The sequence below is a fragment of the Brienomyrus brachyistius genome, unplaced genomic scaffold (assembly GCF_023856365.1).
Source record: "Brienomyrus brachyistius isolate T26 unplaced genomic scaffold, BBRACH_0.4 scaffold69, whole genome shotgun sequence".
Lineage (NCBI taxonomy): Eukaryota > Metazoa > Chordata > Actinopteri > Osteoglossiformes > Mormyridae > Brienomyrus > Brienomyrus brachyistius.
Genome location: NW_026042344.1, coordinates 1,146,647 through 1,168,960, shown reverse-complemented (window position 1 = coordinate 1,168,960; position 22,314 = coordinate 1,146,647). Strand labels below are relative to the sequence as shown.

General features: G+C 38.7%; 1 protein-coding gene and 1 long non-coding RNA gene across 4 annotated transcripts in view; one reads left to right on the top strand and one right to left on the bottom strand.

Annotated features, from left to right (window-relative positions):
- Positions 1 to 22,314, top strand: part of LOC125725680 (uncharacterized) — a 206,011-nt gene that overhangs the window by 32,356 nt on the left and 151,341 nt on the right. The window lies entirely within an intron of this gene.
- The window catches only part of LOC125725672 (uncharacterized), a 140,772-nt gene continuing 119,212 nt past the window's right edge, over positions 755 to 22,314 (bottom strand). Inside the window, exons 2-8 of one of the 2 annotated variants that reach the window (XM_049002547.1) lie at positions 3,654 to 3,738; positions 3,254 to 3,355; positions 1,638 to 1,698; positions 1,490 to 1,540; positions 1,214 to 1,278; positions 1,020 to 1,128; positions 755 to 927 (exon numbers count right to left, since the gene is read on the bottom strand). In XM_049002547.1, the coding sequence (XP_048858504.1) occupies positions 889 to 927; positions 1,020 to 1,128; positions 1,214 to 1,278; positions 1,490 to 1,540; positions 1,638 to 1,698; positions 3,254 to 3,355; positions 3,654 to 3,738 (512 nt within the window). In that variant the 3' untranslated portion in view covers positions 755 to 888. Of the gene's footprint in view, positions 928 to 1,019; positions 1,129 to 1,213; positions 1,279 to 1,489; positions 1,541 to 1,637; positions 1,699 to 3,253; positions 3,356 to 3,653; positions 3,739 to 7,343; positions 7,446 to 22,314 lie in introns of both variants that reach the window. The other variant, XR_007387523.1, reaches the window with a different exon arrangement.

Sequence of the window (22,314 nt, the reverse complement as noted above, 5' to 3'; positions counted from 1 at the left end):
ACGTAAAGTGGAGCTCCACAGGAAACACACGATCTCCACTCTGTTACAGTAGAACGTCAGTTTTAAAATTCTGGCGAATAAACACATGTTTTTGTTCATTATAGAAAAGTTTATATATGTGTATATGTATGTCAAGATCGGTGGTTGCGATCGTAGGTGAAGCGGGTGATCGCACGGGCAGGCGAGTGGGCAGGAAGCAGGCAGGCAGGCGGAATACGGGGAAAAACAGGGATTTATTGACGGGCAGGACCAAAGGGGGCAAAACGCAGGCACTGACATCAACAAACATCAGTAACATCAATGACGGACAATGAACTAAGGCAAGACATGGACTGAAATAGACAGGACTGGGCGAATATAATCGGACACAGCTGGGCAAGATCAGGGAAGCATAATCAGGGGGCGTGGCACACACGAGGATCGGACGAGCCAGGCGTATATATACATATAAAGTCATAAGATATCTTAAGTGTTATAAACACACACATATATATAGAAAATAATATAGAAAATAATATAGAAAATAATATATATATATATATATATATATATATATACACATACATACATACATACATACATACATACATACATACATACATACATACATACACACACACACACACACACACACACACACACACTAGTTGTATAAATGATGATCGACATGTAATAATTATATTTAATAAACTGTTACATTTATTTAGAAGGCAACAACAAACAGGATGAAATAAAAAAATAATAATCAACACACTCATGTGCCAGTAATTTAATCATTCTTATAACAGACAGCATTAACCCGAAGGCCCCGCTGGTCAACACAGGCCTGTAAAAATAATTCCATGTCCTCTTGGACCTGAAAACCAAAGAGGAATGGCTCCTTGGATTCTATGTTGTCTCCATCCAGCACATCCCTTCTGCTGGTTTCTGTCAGAAGCATAGGAAGAAACATTATTATAACACTTTTTCAGAAGTAAAACAATTTACTGCTAAAAGTAAGGTTTAAAGTGTGCACTGACCAGGCTAAGTTCCACAGATTTGCGCTTTCTTAGTCTGAATACAGGTGCATGTTCACCTCTCAGCACAGCCTCTGATTCCTTTGTCCAGTGTGCAAATACCTTCCCATAACTTATAATGGAGAAATACTGATATTAATAATGTGTCTTTAATTTCATTTTTCAGTCAAACTTAACAGATACACACACACACTGACCTTCGGAGATCGAAGTTTTCCATTAGCAGCAGGCACCACCATTTCCGCAATTTCGGCATGTCTAACTATTAAAAATCAATTTAGTGTCATTTAGTGACTTCTTTGCACACATACTTTATTGCTCTCTAAAAAGAGCTACTTACTATGGTGTAATAAAAGGGAGCATCCAGCACCACATATAAAGCAGACTGTCAATTAAAAAATAAATGTCAATGTTCATGACTTATTCTCAAAAGCATCTTGACAGTCCAAAAATATCTGAATGACGAATCTTACCATCAACATGTAGATTCCACAGTCAACCTCAAAGTCTTGGCTTGGAAACCCCTTTATTATCACAATGGGATAAAACACTCTTTAATCACATTTCATCAATATACCTGTATTAGAAAATCTCTATATAATCACACACATGATCACATACCTCCAACTCAAAGCCATTCATTTCAGACCACTCCCCTGGACTGATATTCTCTGCAAGCTTCCTGTTATTTTAAGATATAACATACAGAAATTACTGCTAGTACAAATAAAGTATTAATTGTTAACAACTGTTAACTGTTAATGCTGCAGCAGCATGCTCTTTATAAACAGGCTTAAAAACACAGCCTGTACACAATTAGCAAAATGTGAAAGGGTCAGTCCGTGCCAAATCAACCAATGTCCAGAAAAGTTCCATGCGCATCATTCCTGATTTTGATGAAAACTTGGTATTTTGATCCTTATAGAGAACACTGAAAATTCCCCAAGTTTTATTGAAAAATTCAGATGCAGTCCAAAGTGAACCAAAAACTGATGTTTGCAAGTCCATAGCTTTGAAGTGCTTCCCGTGAGCTTAATTTTAATGCCAGATTCTGAAAGAGCAGGGAAAAGTATACCAGGAGAGCAATTTTCAGCTCTCTAGCATGCTTAGAAGCGAACATATGGTCTCTTGAAAACCCTTACAAATTACATGCGTGATTCGTGAGTGCAAAAAAGGTGCGTGGCACCCAAATTTGAAAGGGCCATAACTTTGGACTGCATCAGAATTTTTCAATAAAACTTGGGGAATTTCCAGTGTTCTCTATAAGGATCAAATTTTAAATACCAAGTTTTCATCAAAACCAGGAATGATGCCCATGGAGCCCCTGGTTGATTTGGCATGGACTGACCCGAAAGTACATTCATATGCTTAGTCTTGATCAACCTCTACAGAAGTTCTGTAATTTCTGTTTCATCATATTTTAACATTTACAGCATTTAGCTGACACATTTATTCAGACTGAACTGCACTGCCCAATTATAACGACAATTTAATGACATAATTTGGTAACTATATCGGATAAACCAATTCTACTGTCAGAACTCATCTTCTAGGTATTTTAATACTATTATTTAAATATCTGATTTAACATCTGATGTATCACCTTTTAATCAAAAGGCTGTACTCCACAGTACAGGTCTGTCAAGTAAGCATGTGAATTCACTGAATAAACTGAAGACATGCTGAACACAAAATAGATCAGAACGTGATCTAAAATGTACTTAACCTGGAACACTGAACAGGTTCCTGCACACTAACATAAACAGAAAATTGACCTCAAGAGTGACACATATTGGTGGCCACCAAATCATGTCCTTTTCTTAGCACATCATGAGTCGAGAAAGAACATTTCTTTTATACCTGGCTTCATCACCTAAGAGACAGTTACTCAAGGTGTTAAGCAATGCCATTGCAATAACAGTCAGTCAATGATTCACAGTAGTTGCCCATGGCTTAAAATGCGTAAATTAAAGCTGTACCAAGATGTAACTGACACAATTACAATAAAATCTTAAAATCCTAACATCCTCAGACTTTTGGGCTTTTATTCGGTTAAGTGTATTGTATGGTATTGATGTGCTCCTACATACACAAAGCTAAAAATGCCCAGGAGTCCATAGTGGGACCACAATAATGTCCTTCCTCTCTGCATCATTCTGAAATGGAGATCAATATTTTACATGAAGTACTCTTACACTAGTTCTAAATAATAATCACCCAGGAAAATTTGTACTTACAGGAAGGGATTGAAGTGGCTCACAGTTGTAGGGAGGAAGCCAAGTCCGGGTGACAATGTACCTTGTCCCGGCATGGTAGTGTGCACCGCCGTATAATTTTGTCTGTAAGCAAAAATATACTAGTATAAATCAACTGAATGAAATTATATTTAAGAAATTTATTCCATACTGAAAGCATGCATATGAAAAAGGTCTAAGTAAAATATTAAAAGCCTCTAAAATAAACTGAAAACCTGAGACAAACCACAGAGATCAACAAACGATGTTTATTAAAAACAATGCTTATTACTATCTACTTGTCATGTTGGTGAAATTATTAAAAGAATTTGTTGATTTTTACTACATATTTTCGATAATCTTTATAACAAACTCACTGCACATGAAATCGGATGCAACATACCTTGAAAAAGCAAAGCCGCTTTTAAACGGGGATCCATGTTTACAATTTGGTTTATAAAACAATGTTCCTTTTAATGTAATGGCAACTGTAATATCAGAAAACACAATACAAAGTGTAAGGATTACTGCGCCTACGGCTTCTAACTAAATACACGTAACTGTCAGATGGTTAATAAGACTTTGCAGCAAAACGAGCAAAAATAAATTTTTTTTTTTAAAGTAAACATTAAACGTTTTCATGGAAAGCCAGCTCTATATGACAAGTGCTAAAACAGCTCGTCAAGCAACATAACGTTAGACTCAAATATTGTGTGCACACGATATTATTTTTATATGTTTGTCGCGTCGCTTAACTTACTTCAGGTTCGAAGACTTAGTCCAGACTCTCTCTTGGTACAAACACAGTGTAGATGGCGTGTTTCCTGTGGAGCTCCATTTTACGGCGTAAAGATTAGCCCCACTTTACGTTCTTAAAGATCACGTGTTTCCTGTGGAGCTGACATATTTCCTGTGGAGTTCCACTCTACAGTCTTCTGCAGCTGGACCCTCTTGAAAACATCCGAGAATTTCCCCACTCAAAGTAAGTGTAAACAAAATGGCTGGAAAACGGCATCTGCGCCGAGGGTTCCCGAGTGGTTCCGAATCGACAATCGTCGATGTGGAATGCACGAGAAATTCAAATTTCGTCATTCTTGGGCGTTTTCCATGCGATTTTTACGAAATAAAATTTTTTAAAAAATTCGGGTCGGAGGCATTTCGGCGGGTCGGGAGGGGACGAGAACCAATTTTTTTTTTTAAGTGGCCTAAAGGAAGGGGGAGAACTCAGTACTAACCGGAGCGTGCATCGCCTGGCACTTATCGGGACTCAGTGTTGGTCTCCTGCCTGGACTGAAAGGGGCTCCCCAGTCTGTGTGTGAAGGTGGGTGATGATGGCACGTCCGATTGTGAATAGCTTTGCAGCTGCTGATGCATTTTAATCATTAGAGGGACTTGTGAAGAAGGAGGTGCCGCCTATTAATGTTGCTTGCTTATGGCGTTATGAGCCCTGAGTGTGCATCGGTCAGAATGCATCAGTCCGTCGTTCCACCAGCCTTTATTAACAAGAGCAACTTGCTTTCGTGGGGATATACGTGTGGTTCTGCAACAACCAAATTGAACTCCCGGTAAACATCACACACCGCCAAATAACAGCAATTATCTCGTTCCGGAATGATAAATTAACAGCCTTTTATATTTAAACAATATTTAAATGAGTTAGCACAATAGCTCTGCAGCCGACTTAGCATGGGCTGACTGCACTAAGAACGCAATGTTATGCCATCCTTCATAAATAAGGTATTTAAACATACTTAAAATGCAGAACTTAAATCATAAACATAATAAAGGATTACAGTTAAGGGAGCAAACGTTAACCAAATACAAACGTACGGCTCTTGGACTGAACAAGTATGGAAGATTATAAGCACAAAAATTCAAATGGCAATTCATTTTGCAATTGTCAATTCAATATTCAATCAGAGCACGCATTTCTCATTTCAATATTTAATCTGTGCATGTAATTTGAAAATATATTTTGCAATCGGCAATTCAATGTGCAAAGTGCTTATGCAATCCTTAATTCATTTAAAAATATTTTGAATAAAAAATAGAATAACAAATCACTGAATTGCATTTCGTATTACCATGGGCTTGTTGCCTCTTTATTCAAATGGCAATGGCGTCCCCGGGAATTGCATTGCATGTTCGGGAGAAAACTCAATTTGCAATTCCCAACTGTCAGACCGCTCATCAAGGTGGACCTTCATTAACGACGTCACTTCCTTGTGCCCTCAATGGCCACCACAGGTATCTCGATGGCATGTCTCCCCAATCTGCGTGTAACCAACTGCGTGACTTGATGTAACGCCTGAGCTACATTAGTTTGCACCCTTCTCGTATCAAGTCCAGTTAAGATTGTAAGTTCCTCTACCCTCTGTGACAACACAAACGACCTATCAAACGCATCTACTGCTGATACCCGATTAATTTCCATGTCATCTGCTAAGGCAGAAATATTTACTGCAAGCTCTTCTGCTGCCATTACTCATTCTAACTAAACGAACAAATCCGTTGAATGCTAACGAGGCCCTAAACAAGGAAGTGACGTCGTTAATGAAGGTCCACCTTTACTGCTAGTACAAATAAAGTATTAATTGTTAACAACTGTTAACTGTTAATGCTGCAGCAGCATGCTCTTTATAAACAGGCTTAAAAACACAGCCTGTACACAATTAGCAAAATGTGAAAGGGTCAGTCCGTGCCAAATCAACCAATGTCCAGAAAAGTTCCATGCGCATCATTCCTGATTTTGATGAAAACTTGGTATTTTGATCCTTATAGAGAACACTGAAAATTCCCCAAGTTTTATTGAAAAATTCAGATGCAGTCCAAAGTGAACCAAAAACTGATGTTTGCAAGTCCATAGCTTTGAAGTGCTTCCCGTGAGCTTAATTTTAATGCCAGATTCTGAAAGAGCAGGGAAAAGTATACCAGGAGAGCAATTTTCAGCTCTCTAGCATGCTTAGAAGCGAACATATGGTCTCTTGAAAACCCTTACAAATTACATGCGTGATTCGTGAGTGCAAAAAAGGGGCGTGGCACCCAAATTTGAAAGGGCCATAACTTTGGACTGCATCAGAATTTTTCAATAAAACTTGGGGAATTTCCAGTGTTCTCTATAAGGATCAAATTTTAAATACCAAGTTTTCATCAAAACCAGGAATGATGCCCATGGAGCCCCTGGTTGATTTGGCATGGACTGACCCGAAAGTACATTCATATGCTTAGTCTTGATCAACCTCTACAGAAGTTCTGTAATTTCTGTTTCATCATATTTTAACATTTACAGCATTTAGCTGACACATTTATTCAGACTGAACTGCACTGCCCAATTATAACGACAATTTAATGACATAATTTGGTAACTATATCGGATAAACCAATTCTACTGTCAGAACTCATCTTCTAGGTATTTTAATACTATTATTTAAATATCTGATTTAACATCTGATGTATCACCTTTTAATCAAAAGGCTGTACTCCACAGTACAGGTCTGTCAAGTAAGCATGTGAATTCACTGAATAAACTGAAGACATGCTGAACACAAAATAGATCAGAACGTGATCTAAAATGTACTTAACCTGGAACACTGAACAGGTTCCTGCACACTAACATAAACAGAAAATTGACCTCAAGAGTGACACATATTGGTGGCCACCAAATCATGTCCTTTTCTTAGCACATCATGAGTCGAGAAAGAACATTTCTTTTATACCTGGCTTCATCACCTAAGAGACAGTTACTCAAGGTGTTAAGCAATGCCATTGCAATAACAGTCAGTCAATGATTCACAGTAGTTGCCCATGGCTTAAAATGCGTAAATTAAAGCTGTACCAAGATGTAACTGACACAATTACAATAAAATCTTAAAATCCTAACATCCTCAGACTTTTGGGCTTTTATTCGGTTAAGTGTATTGTATGGTATTGATGTGCTCCTACATACACAAAGCTAAAAATGCCCAGGAGTCCATAGTGGGAACACAATAATGTCCTTCCTCTCTGCATCATTCTGAAATGGAGATCAATATTTTACATGAAGTACTCTTACACTAGTTCTAAATAATAATCACCCAGGAAAATTTGTACTTACAGGAAGGGATTGAAGTGGCTCACAGTTGTAGGGAGGAAGCCAAGTCCGGGTGACAATGTACCTTGTCCCGGCATGGTAGTGTGCACCGCCGTATAATTTTGTCTGTAAGCAAAAATATACTAGTATAAATCAACTGAATGAAATTATATTTAAGCAATTTATTCCATACTGATAGCATGCATATGAAAAAGGTCTAAGTAAAATATTAAAAGCCTCTAAAATAAACTGAAAACCTGAGACAAACCACAGAGATCAACAAACGATGTTTATTAAAAACAATGCTTATTACTATCTACTTGTCATGTTGGTGAAATTATTAAAAGAATTTGTTATAAAGATTATCGAAAATATGTAGTAAAAATCAACAAACTCACTGCGCATGAAATCGGATGCAACATACCTTGAAAAAGCAAAGCCGCTTTTAAACGGGGATCCATGTTTACAATTTGGTTTATAAAACAATGTTCCTTTTAATGTAATGGCAACTGTAATATCAGAAAACACAATACAAAGTGTAAGGATTACTGCGCCTACGGCTTCTAACTAAATACACGTAACTATCAGATGGTTAATAAGACTTTGCAGCAAAACGAGCAAAAATAATTTTTTTTTTTAAAGTAAACATTAAACGTTTTCATGGAAAGCCAGCTCTATATGACAAGTGCTAAAACAGCTCGTCAAGCAACATAACGTTAGACTCAAATATTGTGTGCACACGATATTATTTTTATATGTTTGTCGCGTCGCTTAACTTACTTCAGGTTCGAAGACTTAGTCCAGACTCTCTCTTGGTACAAACACAGTGTAGATGGCGTGTTTCCTGTGGAGCTCCATTTTACGGCGTAAAGATTAGCCCCACTTTACGTTCTTAAAGATCACGTGTTTCCTGTGGAGCTGACATATTTCCTGTGGAGTTCCACTCTACAGTCTTCTGCAGCTGGACCCTCTTGAAAACATCCGAGAATTTCCCCACTCAAAGTAAGTGTAAACAAAATGGCTGGAAAACGGCATCTGCGCCGAGGGTTCCCGAGTGGTTCCGAATCGACAATCGTCGATGTGGAATGCACGGGAAATTCAAATTTCGTCATTCTTGGGCGTTTTCCATGCGATTTTTACGAAATAAAAATTTTTAAAAAATTCGGGTCGGAGGCATTTCGGCGGGTCGGGAGGGGACGAGAACCAATTTTTTTTTTTAAGTGGCCTAAAGGAAGGGGGAGAACTCAGTACTAACCGGAGCGTGCATCGCCTGGCACTTATCGGGACTCAGTGTTGGTCTCCTGCCTGGACTGAAAGGGGCTCCCCAGTCTGTGTGTGAAGGTGGGTGATGATGGCACGTCCGATTGTGAATAGCTTTGCAGCTGCTGATGCATTTTAATCATTAGAGGGACTTGTGAAGAAGGAGGTGCCGCCTATTAATGTTGCTTGCTTATGACGTTATGAGCCCTGAGTGTGCATCGGTCAGAATGCATCAGTCCGTCGTTCCACCAGCCTTTATTAACAAGAGCAACTTGCTTTCGTGGGGATATACGTGTGGTTCTGCAACAACCAAATTGAACTCCCGGTAAACATCACACACCGCCAAATAACAGCAATTATCTCGTTCCGGAATGATAAATTAACAGCCTTTTATATTTAAACAATATTTAAATGAGTTAGCACAATAGCTCTGCAGCCGACTTAGCATGGGCTGACTGCACTAAGAACGCAATGTTATGCCATCCTTCATAAATAAGGTATTTAAACATACTTAAAATGCAGAACTTAAATCATAAACATAATAAAGGATTACAGTTAAGGGAGCAAACGTTAACCAAATACAAACGTACGGCTCTTGGACTGAACAAGTATGGAAGATTATAAGCACAAAAATTCAAATGGCAATTCATTTTGCAATTGTCAATTCAATATTCAATCAGAGCACGCATTTCTCATTTCAATATTTAATCTGTGCATGTAATTTGAAAATATATTTTGCAATCGGCAATTCAATGTGCAAAGTGCTTATGCAATCCTTAATTCATTTAAAAATATTTTGAATAAAAAATAGAATAACAAATCACTGAATTGCATTTCGTATTACCATGGGCTTGTTGCCTCTTTATTCAAATGGCAATGGCGTCCCCGGGAATTGCATTGCATGTTCGGGAGAAAACTCAATTTGCAATTCCCAACTGTCAGACCGCTCATCAAGGTGGACCTTCATTAACGACGTCACTTCCTTGTGCCCTCAATGGCCACCACAGGTATCTCGATGGCATGTCTCCCCAATCTGCGTGTAACCAACTGCGTGACTTGATGTAACGCCTGAGCTACATTAGTTTGCACCCTTCTCGTATCAAGTCCAGTTAAGATTGTAAGTTCCTCTACCCTCTGTGACAACACAAACGACCTATCAAACGCATCTACTGCTGATACCCGATTAATTTCCATGTCATCTGCTAAGGCAGAAATATTTACTGCAAGCTCTTCTGCTGCCATTACTCATTCTAACTAAACGAACAAATCCGTTGAATGCTAACGAGGCCCTAAACAAGGAAGTGACGTCGTTAATGAAGGTCCACCTTTACTGCTAGTACAAATAAAGTATTAATTGTTAACAACTGTTAACTGTTAATGCTGCAGCAGCATGCTCTTTATAAACAGGCTTAAAAACACAGCCTGTACACAATTAGCAAAATGTGAAAGGGTCAGTCCGTGCCAAATCAACCAATGTCCAGAAAAGTTCCATGCGCATCATTCCTGATTTTGATGAAAACTTGGTATTTTGATCCTTATAGAGAACACTGAAAATTCCCCAAGTTTTATTGAAAAATTCAGATGCAGTCCAAAGTGAACCAAAAACTGATGTTTGCAAGTCCATAGCTTTGAAGTGCTTCCCGTGAGCTTAATTTTAATGCCAGATTCTGAAAGAGCAGGGAAAAGTATACCAGGAGAGCAATTTTCAGCTCTCTAGCATGCTTAGAAGCGAACATATGGTCTCTTGAAAACCCTTACAAATTACATGCGTGATTCGTGAGTGCAAAAAAGGGGCGTGGCACCCAAATTTGAAAGGGCCATAACTTTGGACTGCATCAGAATTTTTCAATAAAACTTGGGGAATTTCCAGTGTTCTCTATAAGGATCAAATTTTAAATACCAAGTTTTCATCAAAACCAGGAATGATGCCCATGGAGCCCCTGGTTGATTTGGCATGGACTGACCCGAAAGTACATTCATATGCTTAGTCTTGATCAACCTCTACAGAAGTTCTGTAATTTCTGTTTCATCATATTTTAACATTTACAGCATTTAGCTGACACATTTATTCAGACTGAACTGCACTGCCCAATTATAACGACAATTTAATGACATAATTTGGTAACTATATCGGATAAACCAATTCTACTGTCAGAACTCATCTTCTAGGTATTTTAATACTATTATTTAAATATCTGATTTAACATCTGATGTATCACCTTTTAATCAAAAGGCTGTACTCCACAGTACAGGTCTGTCAAGTAAGCATGTGAATTCACTGAATAAACTGAAGACATGCTGAACACAAAATAGATCAGAACGTGATCTAAAATGTACTTAACCTGGAACACTGAACAGGTTCCTGCACACTAACATAAACAGAAAATTGACCTCAAGAGTGACACATATTGGTGGCCACCAAATCATGTCCTTTTCTTAGCACATCATGAGTCGAGAAAGAACATTTCTTTTATACCTGGCTTCATCACCTAAGAGACAGTTACTCAAGGTGTTAAGCAATGCCATTGCAATAACAGTCAGTCAATGATTCACAGTAGTTGCCCATGGCTTAAAATGCGTAAATTAAAGCTGTACCAAGATGTAACTGACACAATTACAATAAAATCTTAAAATCCTAACATCCTCAGACTTTTGGGCTTTTATTCGGTTAAGTGTATTGTATGGTATTGATGTGCTCCTACATACACAAAGCTAAAAATGCCCAGGAGTCCATAGTGGGAACACAATAATGTCCTTCCTCTCTGCATCATTCTGAAATGGAGATCAATATTTTACATGAAGTACTCTTACACTAGTTCTAAATAATAATCACCCAGGAAAATTTGTACTTACAGGAAGGGATTGAAGTGGCTCACAGTTGTAGGGAGGAAGCCAAGTCCGGGTGACAATGTACCTTGTCCCGGCATGGTAGTGTGCACCGCCGTATAATTTTGTCTGTAAGCAAAAATATACTAGTATAAATCAACTGAATGAAATTATATTTAAGCAATTTATTCCATACTGATAGCATGCATATGAAAAAGGTCTAAGTAAAATATTAAAAGCCTCTAAAATAAACTGAAAACCTGAGACAAACCACAGAGATCAACAAACGATGTTTATTAAAAACAATGCTTATTACTATCTACTTGTCATGTTGGTGAAATTATTAAAAGAATTTGTTATAAAGATTATCGAAAATATGTAGTAAAAATCAACAAACTCACTGCGCATGAAATCGGATGCAACATACCTTGAAAAAGCAAAGCCGCTTTTAAACGGGGATCCATGTTTACAATTTGGTTTATAAAACAATGTTCCTTTTAATGTAATGGCAACTGTAATATCAGAAAACACAATACAAAGTGTAAGGATTACTGCGCCTACGGCTTCTAACTAAATACACGTAACTATCAGATGGTTAATAAGACTTTGCAGCAAAACGAGCAAAAATAATTTTTTTTTTTAAAGTAAACATTAAACGTTTTCATGGAAAGCCAGCTCTATATGACAAGTGCTAAAACAGCTCGTCAAGCAACATAACGTTAGACTCAAATATTGTGTGCACACGATATTATTTTTATATGTTTGTCGCGTCGCTTAACTTACTTCAGGTTCGAAGACTTAGTCCAGACTCTCTCTTGGTACAAACACAGTGTAGATGGCGTGTTTCCTGTGGAGCTCCATTTTACGGCGTAAAGATTAGCCCCACTTTACGTTCTTAAAGATCACGTGTTTCCTGTGGAGCTGACATATTTCCTGTGGAGTTCCACTCTACAGTCTTCTGCAGCTGGACCCTCTTGAAAACATCCGAGAATTTCCCCACTCAAAGTAAGTGTAAACAAAATGGCTGGAAAACGGCATCTGCGCCGAGGGTTCCCGAGTGGTTCCGAATCGACAATCGTCGATGTGGAATGCACGGGAAATTCAAATTTCGTCATTCTTGGGCGTTTTCCATGCGATTTTTACGAAATAAAAATTTTTAAAAAATTCGGGTCGGAGGCATTTCGGCGGGTCGGGAGGGGACGAGAACCAATTTTTTTTTTTAAGTGGCCTAAAGGAAGGGGGAGAACTCAGTACTAACCGGAGCGTGCATCGCCTGGCACTTATCGGGACTCAGTGTTGGTCTCCTGCCTGGACTGAAAGGGGCTCCCCAGTCTGTGTGTGAAGGTGGGTGATGATGGCACGTCCGATTGTGAATAGCTTTGCAGCTGCTGATGCATTTTAATCATTAGAGGGACTTGTGAAGAAGGAGGTGCCGCCTATTAATGTTGCTTGCTTATGGCGTTATGAGCCCTGAGTGTGCATCGGTCAGAATGCATCAGTCCGTCGTTCCACCAGCCTTTATTAACAAGAGCAACTTGCTTTCGTGGGGATATACGTGTGGTTCTGCAACAACCAAATTGAACTCCCGGTAAACATCACACACCGCCAAATAACAGCAATTATCTCGTTCCGGAATGATAAATTAACAGCCTTTTATATTTAAACAATATTTAAATGAGTTAGCACAATAGCTCTGCAGCCGACTTAGCATGGGCTGACTGCACTAAGAACGCAATGTTATGCCATCCTTCATAAATAAGGTATTTAAACATACTTAAAATGCAGAACTTAAATCATAAACATAATAAAGGATTACAGTTAAGGGAGCAAACGTTAACCAAATACAAACGTACGGCTCTTGGACTGAACAAGTATGGAAGATTATAAGCACAAAAATTCAAATGGCAATTCATTTTGCAATTGTCAATTCAATATTCAATCAGAGCACGCATTTCTCATTTCAATATTTAATCTGTGCATGTAATTTGAAAATATATTTTGCAATCGGCAATTCAATGTGCAAAGTGCTTATGCAATCCTTAATTCATTTAAAAATATTTTGAATAAAAAATAGAATAACAAATCACTGAATTGCATTTCGTATTACCATGGGCTTGTTGCCTCTTTATTCAAATGGCAATGGCGTCCCCGGGAATTGCATTGCATGTTCGGGAGAAAACTCAATTTGCAATTCCCAACTGTCAGACCGCTCATCAAGGTGGACCTTCATTAACGACGTCACTTCCTTGTGCCCTCAATGGCCACCACAGGTATCTCGATGGCATGTCTCCCCAATCTGCGTGTAACCAACTGCGTGACTTGATGTAACGCCTGAGCTACATTAGTTTGCACCCTTCTCGTATCAAGTCCAGTTAAGATTGTAAGTTCCTCTACCCTCTGTGACAACACAAACGACCTATCAAACGCATCTACTGCTGATACCCGATTAATTTCCATGTCATCTGCTAAGGCAGAAATATTTACTGCAAGCTCTTCTGCTGCCATTACTCATTCTAACTAAACGAACAAATCCGTTGAATGCTAACGAGGCCCTAAACAAGGAAGTGACGTCGTTAATGAAGGTCCACCTTTACTGCTAGTACAAATAAAGTATTAATTGTTAACAACTGTTAACTGTTAATGCTGCAGCAGCATGCTCTTTATAAACAGGCTTAAAAACACAGCCTGTACACAATTAGCAAAATGTGAAAGGGTCAGTCCGTGCCAAATCAACCAATGTCCAGAAAAGTTCCATGCGCATCATTCCTGATTTTGATGAAAACTTGGTATTTTGATCCTTATAGAGAACACTGAAAATTCCCCAAGTTTTATTGAAAAATTCAGATGCAGTCCAAAGTGAACCAAAAACTGATGTTTGCAAGTCCATAGCTTTGAAGTGCTTCCCGTGAGCTTAATTTTAATGCCAGATTCTGAAAGAGCAGGGAAAAGTATACCAGGAGAGCAATTTTCAGCTCTCTAGCATACTTAGAAGCGAACATATGGTCTCTTGAAAACCCTTACAAATTACATGCGTGATTCGTGAGTGCAAAAAAGGGGCGTGGCACCCAAATTTGAAAGGGCCATAACTTTGGACTGCATCAGAATTTTTCAATAAAACTTGGGGAATTTCCAGTGTTCTCTATAAGGATCAAATTTTAAATACCAAGTTTTCATCAAAACCAGGAATGATGCCCATGGAGCCCCTGGTTGATTTGGCATGGACTGACCCGAAAGTACATTCATATGCTTAGTCTTGATCAACCTCTACAGAAGTTCTGTAATTTCTGTTTCATCATATTTTAACATTTACAGCATTTAGCTGACACATTTATTCAGACTGAACTGCACTGCCCAATTATAACGACAATTTAATGACATAATTTGGTAACTATATCGGATAAACCAATTCTACTGTCAGAACTCATCTTCTAGGTATTTTAATACTATTATTTAAATATCTGATTTAACATCTGATGTATCACCTTTTAATCAAAAGGCTGTACTCCACAGTACAGGTCTGTCAAGTAAGCATGTGAATTCACTGAATAAACTGAAGACATGCTGAACACAAAATAGATCAGAACGTGATCTAAAATGTACTTAACCTGGAACACTGAACAGGTTCCTGCACACTAACATAAACAGAAAATTGACCTCAAGAGTGACACATATTGGTGGCCACCAAATCATGTCCTTTTCTTAGCACATCATGAGTCGAGAAAGAACATTTCTTTTATACCTGGCTTCATCACCTAAGAGACAGTTACTCAAGGTGTTAAGCAATGCCATTGCAATAACAGTCAGTCAATGATTCACAGTAGTTGCCCATGGCTTAAAATGCGTAAATTAAAGCTGTACCAAGATGTAACTGACACAATTACAATAAAATCTTAAAATCCTAACATCCTCAGACTTTTGGGCTTTTATTCGGTTAAGTGTATTGTATGGTATTGATGTGCTCCTACATACACAAAGCTAAAAATGCCCAGGAGTCCATAGTGGGAACACAATAATGTCCTTCCTCTCTGCATCATTCTGAAATGGAGATCAATATTTTACATGAAGTACTCTTACACTAGTTCTAAATAATAATCACCCAGGAAAATTTGTACTTACAGGAAGGGATTGAAGTGGCTCACAGTTGTAGGGAGGAAGCCAAGTCCGGGTGACAATGTACCTTGTCCCGGCATGGTAGTGTGCACCGCCGTATAATTTTGTCTGTAAGCAAAAATATACTAGTATAAATCAACTGAATGAAATTATATTTAAGCAATTTATTCCATACTGATAGCATGCATATGAAAAAGGTCTAAGTAAAATATTAAAAGCCTCTAAAATAAACTGAAAACCTGAGACAAACCACAGAGATCAACAAACGATGTTTATTAAAAACAATGCTTATTACTATCTACTTGTCATGTTGGTGAAATTATTAAAAGAATTTGTTATAAAGATTATCGAAAATATGTAGTAAAAATCAACAAACTCACTGCGCATGAAATCGGATGCAACATACCTTGAAAAAGCAAAGCCGCTTTTAAACGGGGATCCATGTTTACAATTTGGTTTATAAAACAATGTTCCTTTTAATGTAATGGCAACTGTAATATCAGAAAACACAATACAAAGTGTAAGGATTACTGCGCCTACGGCTTCTAACTAAATACACGTAACTATCAGATGGTTAATAAGACTTTGCAGCAAAACGAGCAAAAATAATTTTTTTTTTTAAAGTAAACATTAAACGTTTTCATGGAAAGCCAGCTCTATATGACAAGTGCTAAAACAGCTCGTCAAGCAACATAACGTTAGACTCAAATATTGTGTGCACACGATATTATTTTTATATGTTTGTCGCGTCGCTTAACTTACTTCAGGTTCGAAGACTTAGTCCAGACTCTCTCTTGGTACAAACACAGTGTAGATGGCGTGTTTCCTGTGGAGCTCCATTTTACGGCGTAAAGATTAGCCCCACTTTACGTTCTTAAAGATCACGTGTTTCCTGTGGAGCTGACATATTTCCTGTGGAGTTCCACTCTACAGTCTTCTGCAGCTGGACCCTCTTGAAAACATCCGAGAATTTCCCCACTCAAAGTAAGTGTAAACAAAATGGCTGGAAAACGGCATCTGCGCCGAGGGTTCCCGAGTGGTTCCGAATCGACAATCGTCGATGTGGAATGCACGGGAAATTCAAATTTCGTCATTCTTGGGCGTTTTCCATGCGATTTTTACGAAATAAAAATTTTTAAAAAATTCGGGTCGGAGGCATTTCGGCGGGTCGGGAGGGGACGAGAACCAATTTTTTTTTTTAAGTGGCCTAAAGGAAGGGGGAGAACTCAGTACTAACCGGAGCGTGCATCGCCTGGCACTTATCGGGACTCAGTGTTGGTCTCCTGCCTGGACTGAAAGGGGCTCCCCAGTCTGTGTGTGAAGGTGGGTGATGATGGCACGTCCGATTGTGAATAGCTTTGCAGCTGCTGATGCATTTTAATCATTAGAGGGACTTGTGAAGAAGGAGGTGCCGCCTATTAATGTTGCTTGCTTATGGCGTTATGAGCCCTGAGTGTGCATCGGTCAGAATGCATCAGTCCGTCGTTCCACCAGCCTTTATTAACAAGAGCAACTTGCTTTCGTGGGGATATACGTGTGGTTCTGCAACAACCAAATTGAACTCCCGGTAAACATCACACACCGCCAAATAACAGCAATTATCTCGTTCCGGAATGATAAATTAACAGCCTTTTATATTTAAACAATATTTAAATGAGTTAGCACAATAGCTCTGCAGCCGACTTAGCATGGGCTGACTGCACTAAGAACGCAATGTTATGCCATCCTTCATAAATAAGGTATTTAAACATACTTAAAATGCAGAACTTAAATCATAAACATAATAAAGGATTACAGTTAAGGGAGCAAACGTTAACCAAATACAAACGTACGGCTCTTGGACTGAACAAGTATGGAAGATTATAAGCACAAAAATTCAAATGGCAATTCATTTTGCAATTGTCAATTCAATATTCAATCAGAGCACGCATTTCTCATTTCAATATTTAATCTGTGCATGTAATTTGAAAATATATTTTGCAATCGGCAATTCAATGTGCAAAGTGCTTATGCAATCCTTAATTAATTTCATAATGTTTTGAATAAAAAATAGAATGACAATTCACTGAATTGCATTTCGTTTTGCCATGGGCTTTTTGCCTCTTTACTCAAATGGAAATTCATTTGGCAATTGTCAATTCAATATTCAATCAGAGCACGCATTTGTCATTTCAATATTTAATCTGTGCATGTAATTTGAAAATACATTCTGCAATCGGCATTTCAATGTGCAAAGTGCTTATGAAATCCTTAATTCATTTAAAAATATTTTGAATAACAAATAGAATAACAAATCACTGAATTGCATTTCGTATTACCATGGGCTTGTTGCCTCTTTATTCAAATGGCAATGGCGTCCCCGGGAATTGCATTGCATGTTCGGGAGAAAACTCAATTTGCAATTCCCAACTGTCAGACCGCTCATCAAGGTGGACCTTCATTAACGACGTCACTTCCTTGTGCCCTCAATGGCCACCACAGGTATCTCGATGGCATGTCTCCCCAATCTGCGTGTAACCAACTGCGTGACTTGATGTAACGCCTGAGCTACATTAGTTTGCACCCTTCTCGTATCAAGTCCAGTTAAGATTGTAAGTTCCTCTACCCTCTGTGACAACACAAACGACCTATCAAACGCATCTACTGCTGATACCCGATTAATTTCCATGTCATCTGCTAAGGCAGAAATATTTACTGCAAGCTCTTCTGCTGCCATTACTCATTCTAACTAAACGAACAAATCCGTTGAATGCTAACGAGGCCCTAAACAAGGAAGTGACGTCGTTAATGAAGGTCCACCTTTACTGCTAGTACAAATAAAGTATTAATTGTTAACAACTGTTAACTGTTAATGCTGCAGCAGCATGCTCTTTATAAACAGGCTTAAAAACACAGCCTGTACACAATTAGCAAAATGTGAAAGGGTCAGTCCGTGCCAAATCAACCAATGTCCAGAAAAGTTCCATGCGCATCATTCCTGATTTTGATGAAAACTTGGTATTTTGATCCTTATAGAGAACACTGAAAATTCCCCAAGTTTTATTGAAAAATTCAGATGCAGTCCAAAGTGAACCAAAAACTGATGTTTGCAAGTCCATAGCTTTGAAGTGCTTCCCGTGAGCTTAATTTTAATGCCAGATTCTGAAAGAGCAGGGAAAAGTATACCAGGAGAGCAATTTTCAGCTCTCTAGCATGCTTAGAAGCGAACATATGGTCTCTTGAAAACCCTTACAAATTACATGCGTGATTCGTGAGTGCAAAAAAGGGGCGTGGCACCCAAATTTGAAAGGGCCATAACTTTGGACTGCATCAGAATTTTTCAATAAAACTTGGGGAATTTCCAGTGTTCTCTATAAGGATCAAATTTTAAATACCAAGTTTTCATCAAAACCAGGAATGATGCCCATGGAGCCCCTGGTTGATTTGGCATGGACTGACCCGAAAGTACATTCATATGCTTAGTCTTGATCAACCTCTACAGAAGTTCTGTAATTTCTGTTTCATCATATTTTAACATTTACAGCATTTAGCTGACACATTTATTCAGACTGAACTGCACTGCCCAATTATAACGACAATTTAATGACATAATTTGGTAACTATATCGGATAAACCAATTCTACTGTCAGAACTCATCTTCTAGGTATTTTAATACTATTATTTAAATATCTGATTTAACATCTGATGTATCACCTTTTAATCAAAAGGCTGTACTCCACAGTACAGGTCTGTCAAGTAAGCATGTGAATTCACTGAATAAACTGAAGACATGCTGAACACAAAATAGATCAGAACGTGATCTAAAATGTACTTAACCTGGAACACTGAACAGGTTCCTGCACACTAACATAAACAGAAAATTGACCTCAAGAGTGACACATATTGGTGGCCACCAAATCATGTCCTTTTCTTAGCACATCATGAGTCGAGAAAGAACATTTCTTTTATACCTGGCTTCATCACCTAAGAGACAGTTACTCAAGGTGTTAAGCAATGCCATTGCAATAACAGTCAGTCAATGATTCACAGTAGTTGCCCATGGCTTAAAATGCGTAAATTAAAGCTGTACCAAGATGTAACTGACACAATTACAATAAAATCTTAAAATCCTAACATCCTCAGACTTTTGGGCTTTTATTCGGTTAAGTGTATTGTATGGTATTGATGTGCTCCTACATACACAAAGCTAAAAATGCCCAGGAGTCCATAGTGGGAACACAATAATGTCCTTCCTCTCTGCATCATTCTGAAATGGAGATCAATATTTTACATGAAGTACTCTTACACTAGTTCTAAATAATAATCACCCAGGAAAATTTGTACTTACAGGAAGGGATTGAAGTGGCTCACAGTTGTAGGGAGGAAGCCAAGTCCGGGTGACAATGTACCTTGTCCCGGCATGGTAGTGTGCACCGCCGTATAATTTTGTCTGTAAGCAAAAATATACTAGTATAAATCAACTGAATGAAATTATATTTAAGCAATTTATTCCATACTGATAGCATGCATATGAAAAAGGTCTAAGTAAAATATTAAAAGCCTCTAAAATAAACTGAAAACCTGAGACAAACCACAGAGATCAACAAACGATGTTTATTAAAAATGTTGGGGAAAGCGCCCGGCGTTTCCACCCCAACTCCACATTTATGAGACACACACAGGTTACAGTTTTACTTGCAAGGGTACCCACACTCTCTGCAATGCAAACTACAGCAGAATGTGTTACAAAGGGTGGTTCCCCTTGACTCCTTTATTTATAGTCAGTGGGAGGCGCAAGAGTCATGCAGAATAGGGAGGTGAGAGAAAGTTCTGGTTTTGCTAAGGTGGGAATGCTATTATTAATATAATCTAAAGTATGAGGCTAGGGGAAAACAAAATAATATATATACATATTTACATTCATTGCTGATCATACAGGAGTGATAACAAAATGATTAATAACAGTTTCTTCAACCTAACAGTCCCTCCTGTTTATCATGACAGTATGATCAAAAACATCAGTATTGTACAAGTTGCAAAAGCATTTCCAGTACAACTGTCATTTAGATCACATCATCATCATCCTAACTGTGGAGTACAGAAAACCATCAGGAGTCGTTCCTCCTGTTTATCATAGAAAAACATCTAATTCCGTTACTTCAGGTCCGAGCCCTGCACGGGTGCTTTCGGCTCAGCCGTCATTATGAATTACATGTCTTCTTCATCGCTATCGCTGGAAACAGGCTCTGTCTCCATATTCTGAGTAAGGGAGAGAAACATTGTACTGTGTGTCCGAAAAGCAGCATTAAGAGCTTGATTAATAAACATTTTCAAACATGGTATAACAGTTATAAAACAACAGAAAAACAAAATAAAAAACAAAACAAAAGGTAGGCACATTTTCATCAGTATGGACCACCATGTTCCTGTAACAAACCAGTCCAGCCAGGAGGACTGCGGTTGACTGTCCATGGTCATCACTTTTTGTAAGTCACGGAGGCGGTCGAGGGCAATTGTCATATTAGGTGAGTGCACGTTGTCAGGAATGTAAGTGCAGCACGTTTGATTCAGGAGGACACATACTCCTCCTTGTGCAGCTGTCAGTAGGTCTAATGCCATACGGTTCTGGATAACCATCTGTCTGGTTATGTCCAATTGTTCGTTTTGTTGTTGATCAATTAGTATCGAACTATTTATGAAAAGACCTAGTCTATAATTTAGAGTTTCTACTCGTAGCATGAGCTTTCCGACTCCTGCCCAGGGGAATAGGGACAGCGCAACTTTACTGCCTGTTCCCCACAGTTTATGTTCAGGGGGTACGTCTGTTCCCCACAAACTGTCATGGGGTTGTATTGATATCGAACGCTTCCTCCTGCTTCTGATGGAAACCTTACTTCCCTGTGCTATCAGGAAGGTGTGATCTGAAACAAAAATAGGAGCGCACACTCCAAACCAGTTCGGTGGTAGGACAAAGTATGCACGAGGTCCGCATAACCAAGCCACACCGTCCACCCAATAAGTTCCATTACTGGGCCCCAAGAACGAGACAGGAGAGCCGTACATGCTGCTAACGAAGGTCGTATGACAATTCGTGGTATTGCCTCCGATCCACCTAGTACCATTATTCTGTTTGTAGCAGACTGAATGATTATATGTGGTTGGGTCTTGATATATTAGGACAGAAAAGGGGAATGATACATTGGTTTTAGTTACGTTGAAATCCACCCAAAAGTCTTGGAGACATGTGCCGTTTTGGAACCAAGGGTCATCTGGGTATATTCCTGTGGCATCTTGCACAACAGTTTTTACAGTAATATTACCTGACCCATTAGTGGTGATATTAACATAGTCTCCATCTACGGAAAATATAAGTGAAACAATACTTTGGTACCCTATACCTGCAAAAGATGCAGCACATTTGGCCTGGGACATATTCATGGGTTTTCCATATACAGTGGGTCCTTCACTATGAGTAGGCATCACAGAACAAACATAGCAATTCGTCACATTTTTTGCTGTTACAGTGTCATGTACATATCGATACCAGTAGTTCTTCATGAACGGGTGTGAGTGGTCAGCAGGCAATGGGCGCAGATGGAAGTCGTCATGGGTCCATCGCCGTAGGTGCTGCAATGGAGCTAGTGGGAGCAAGGACAACCATACAAGTCCAACAACAAGAATGACCCCTAGAGTCACCTTACCACATCCCCACCCCGTCAGAGCCATCCTAATAGAGTGCAGCTCAGTTGTTTTCTTCACCGGGTTGAGACAGCAGCACCCTATTGGTTACTGTGCCTTTGTAGCGGACTTCCACTGCTAC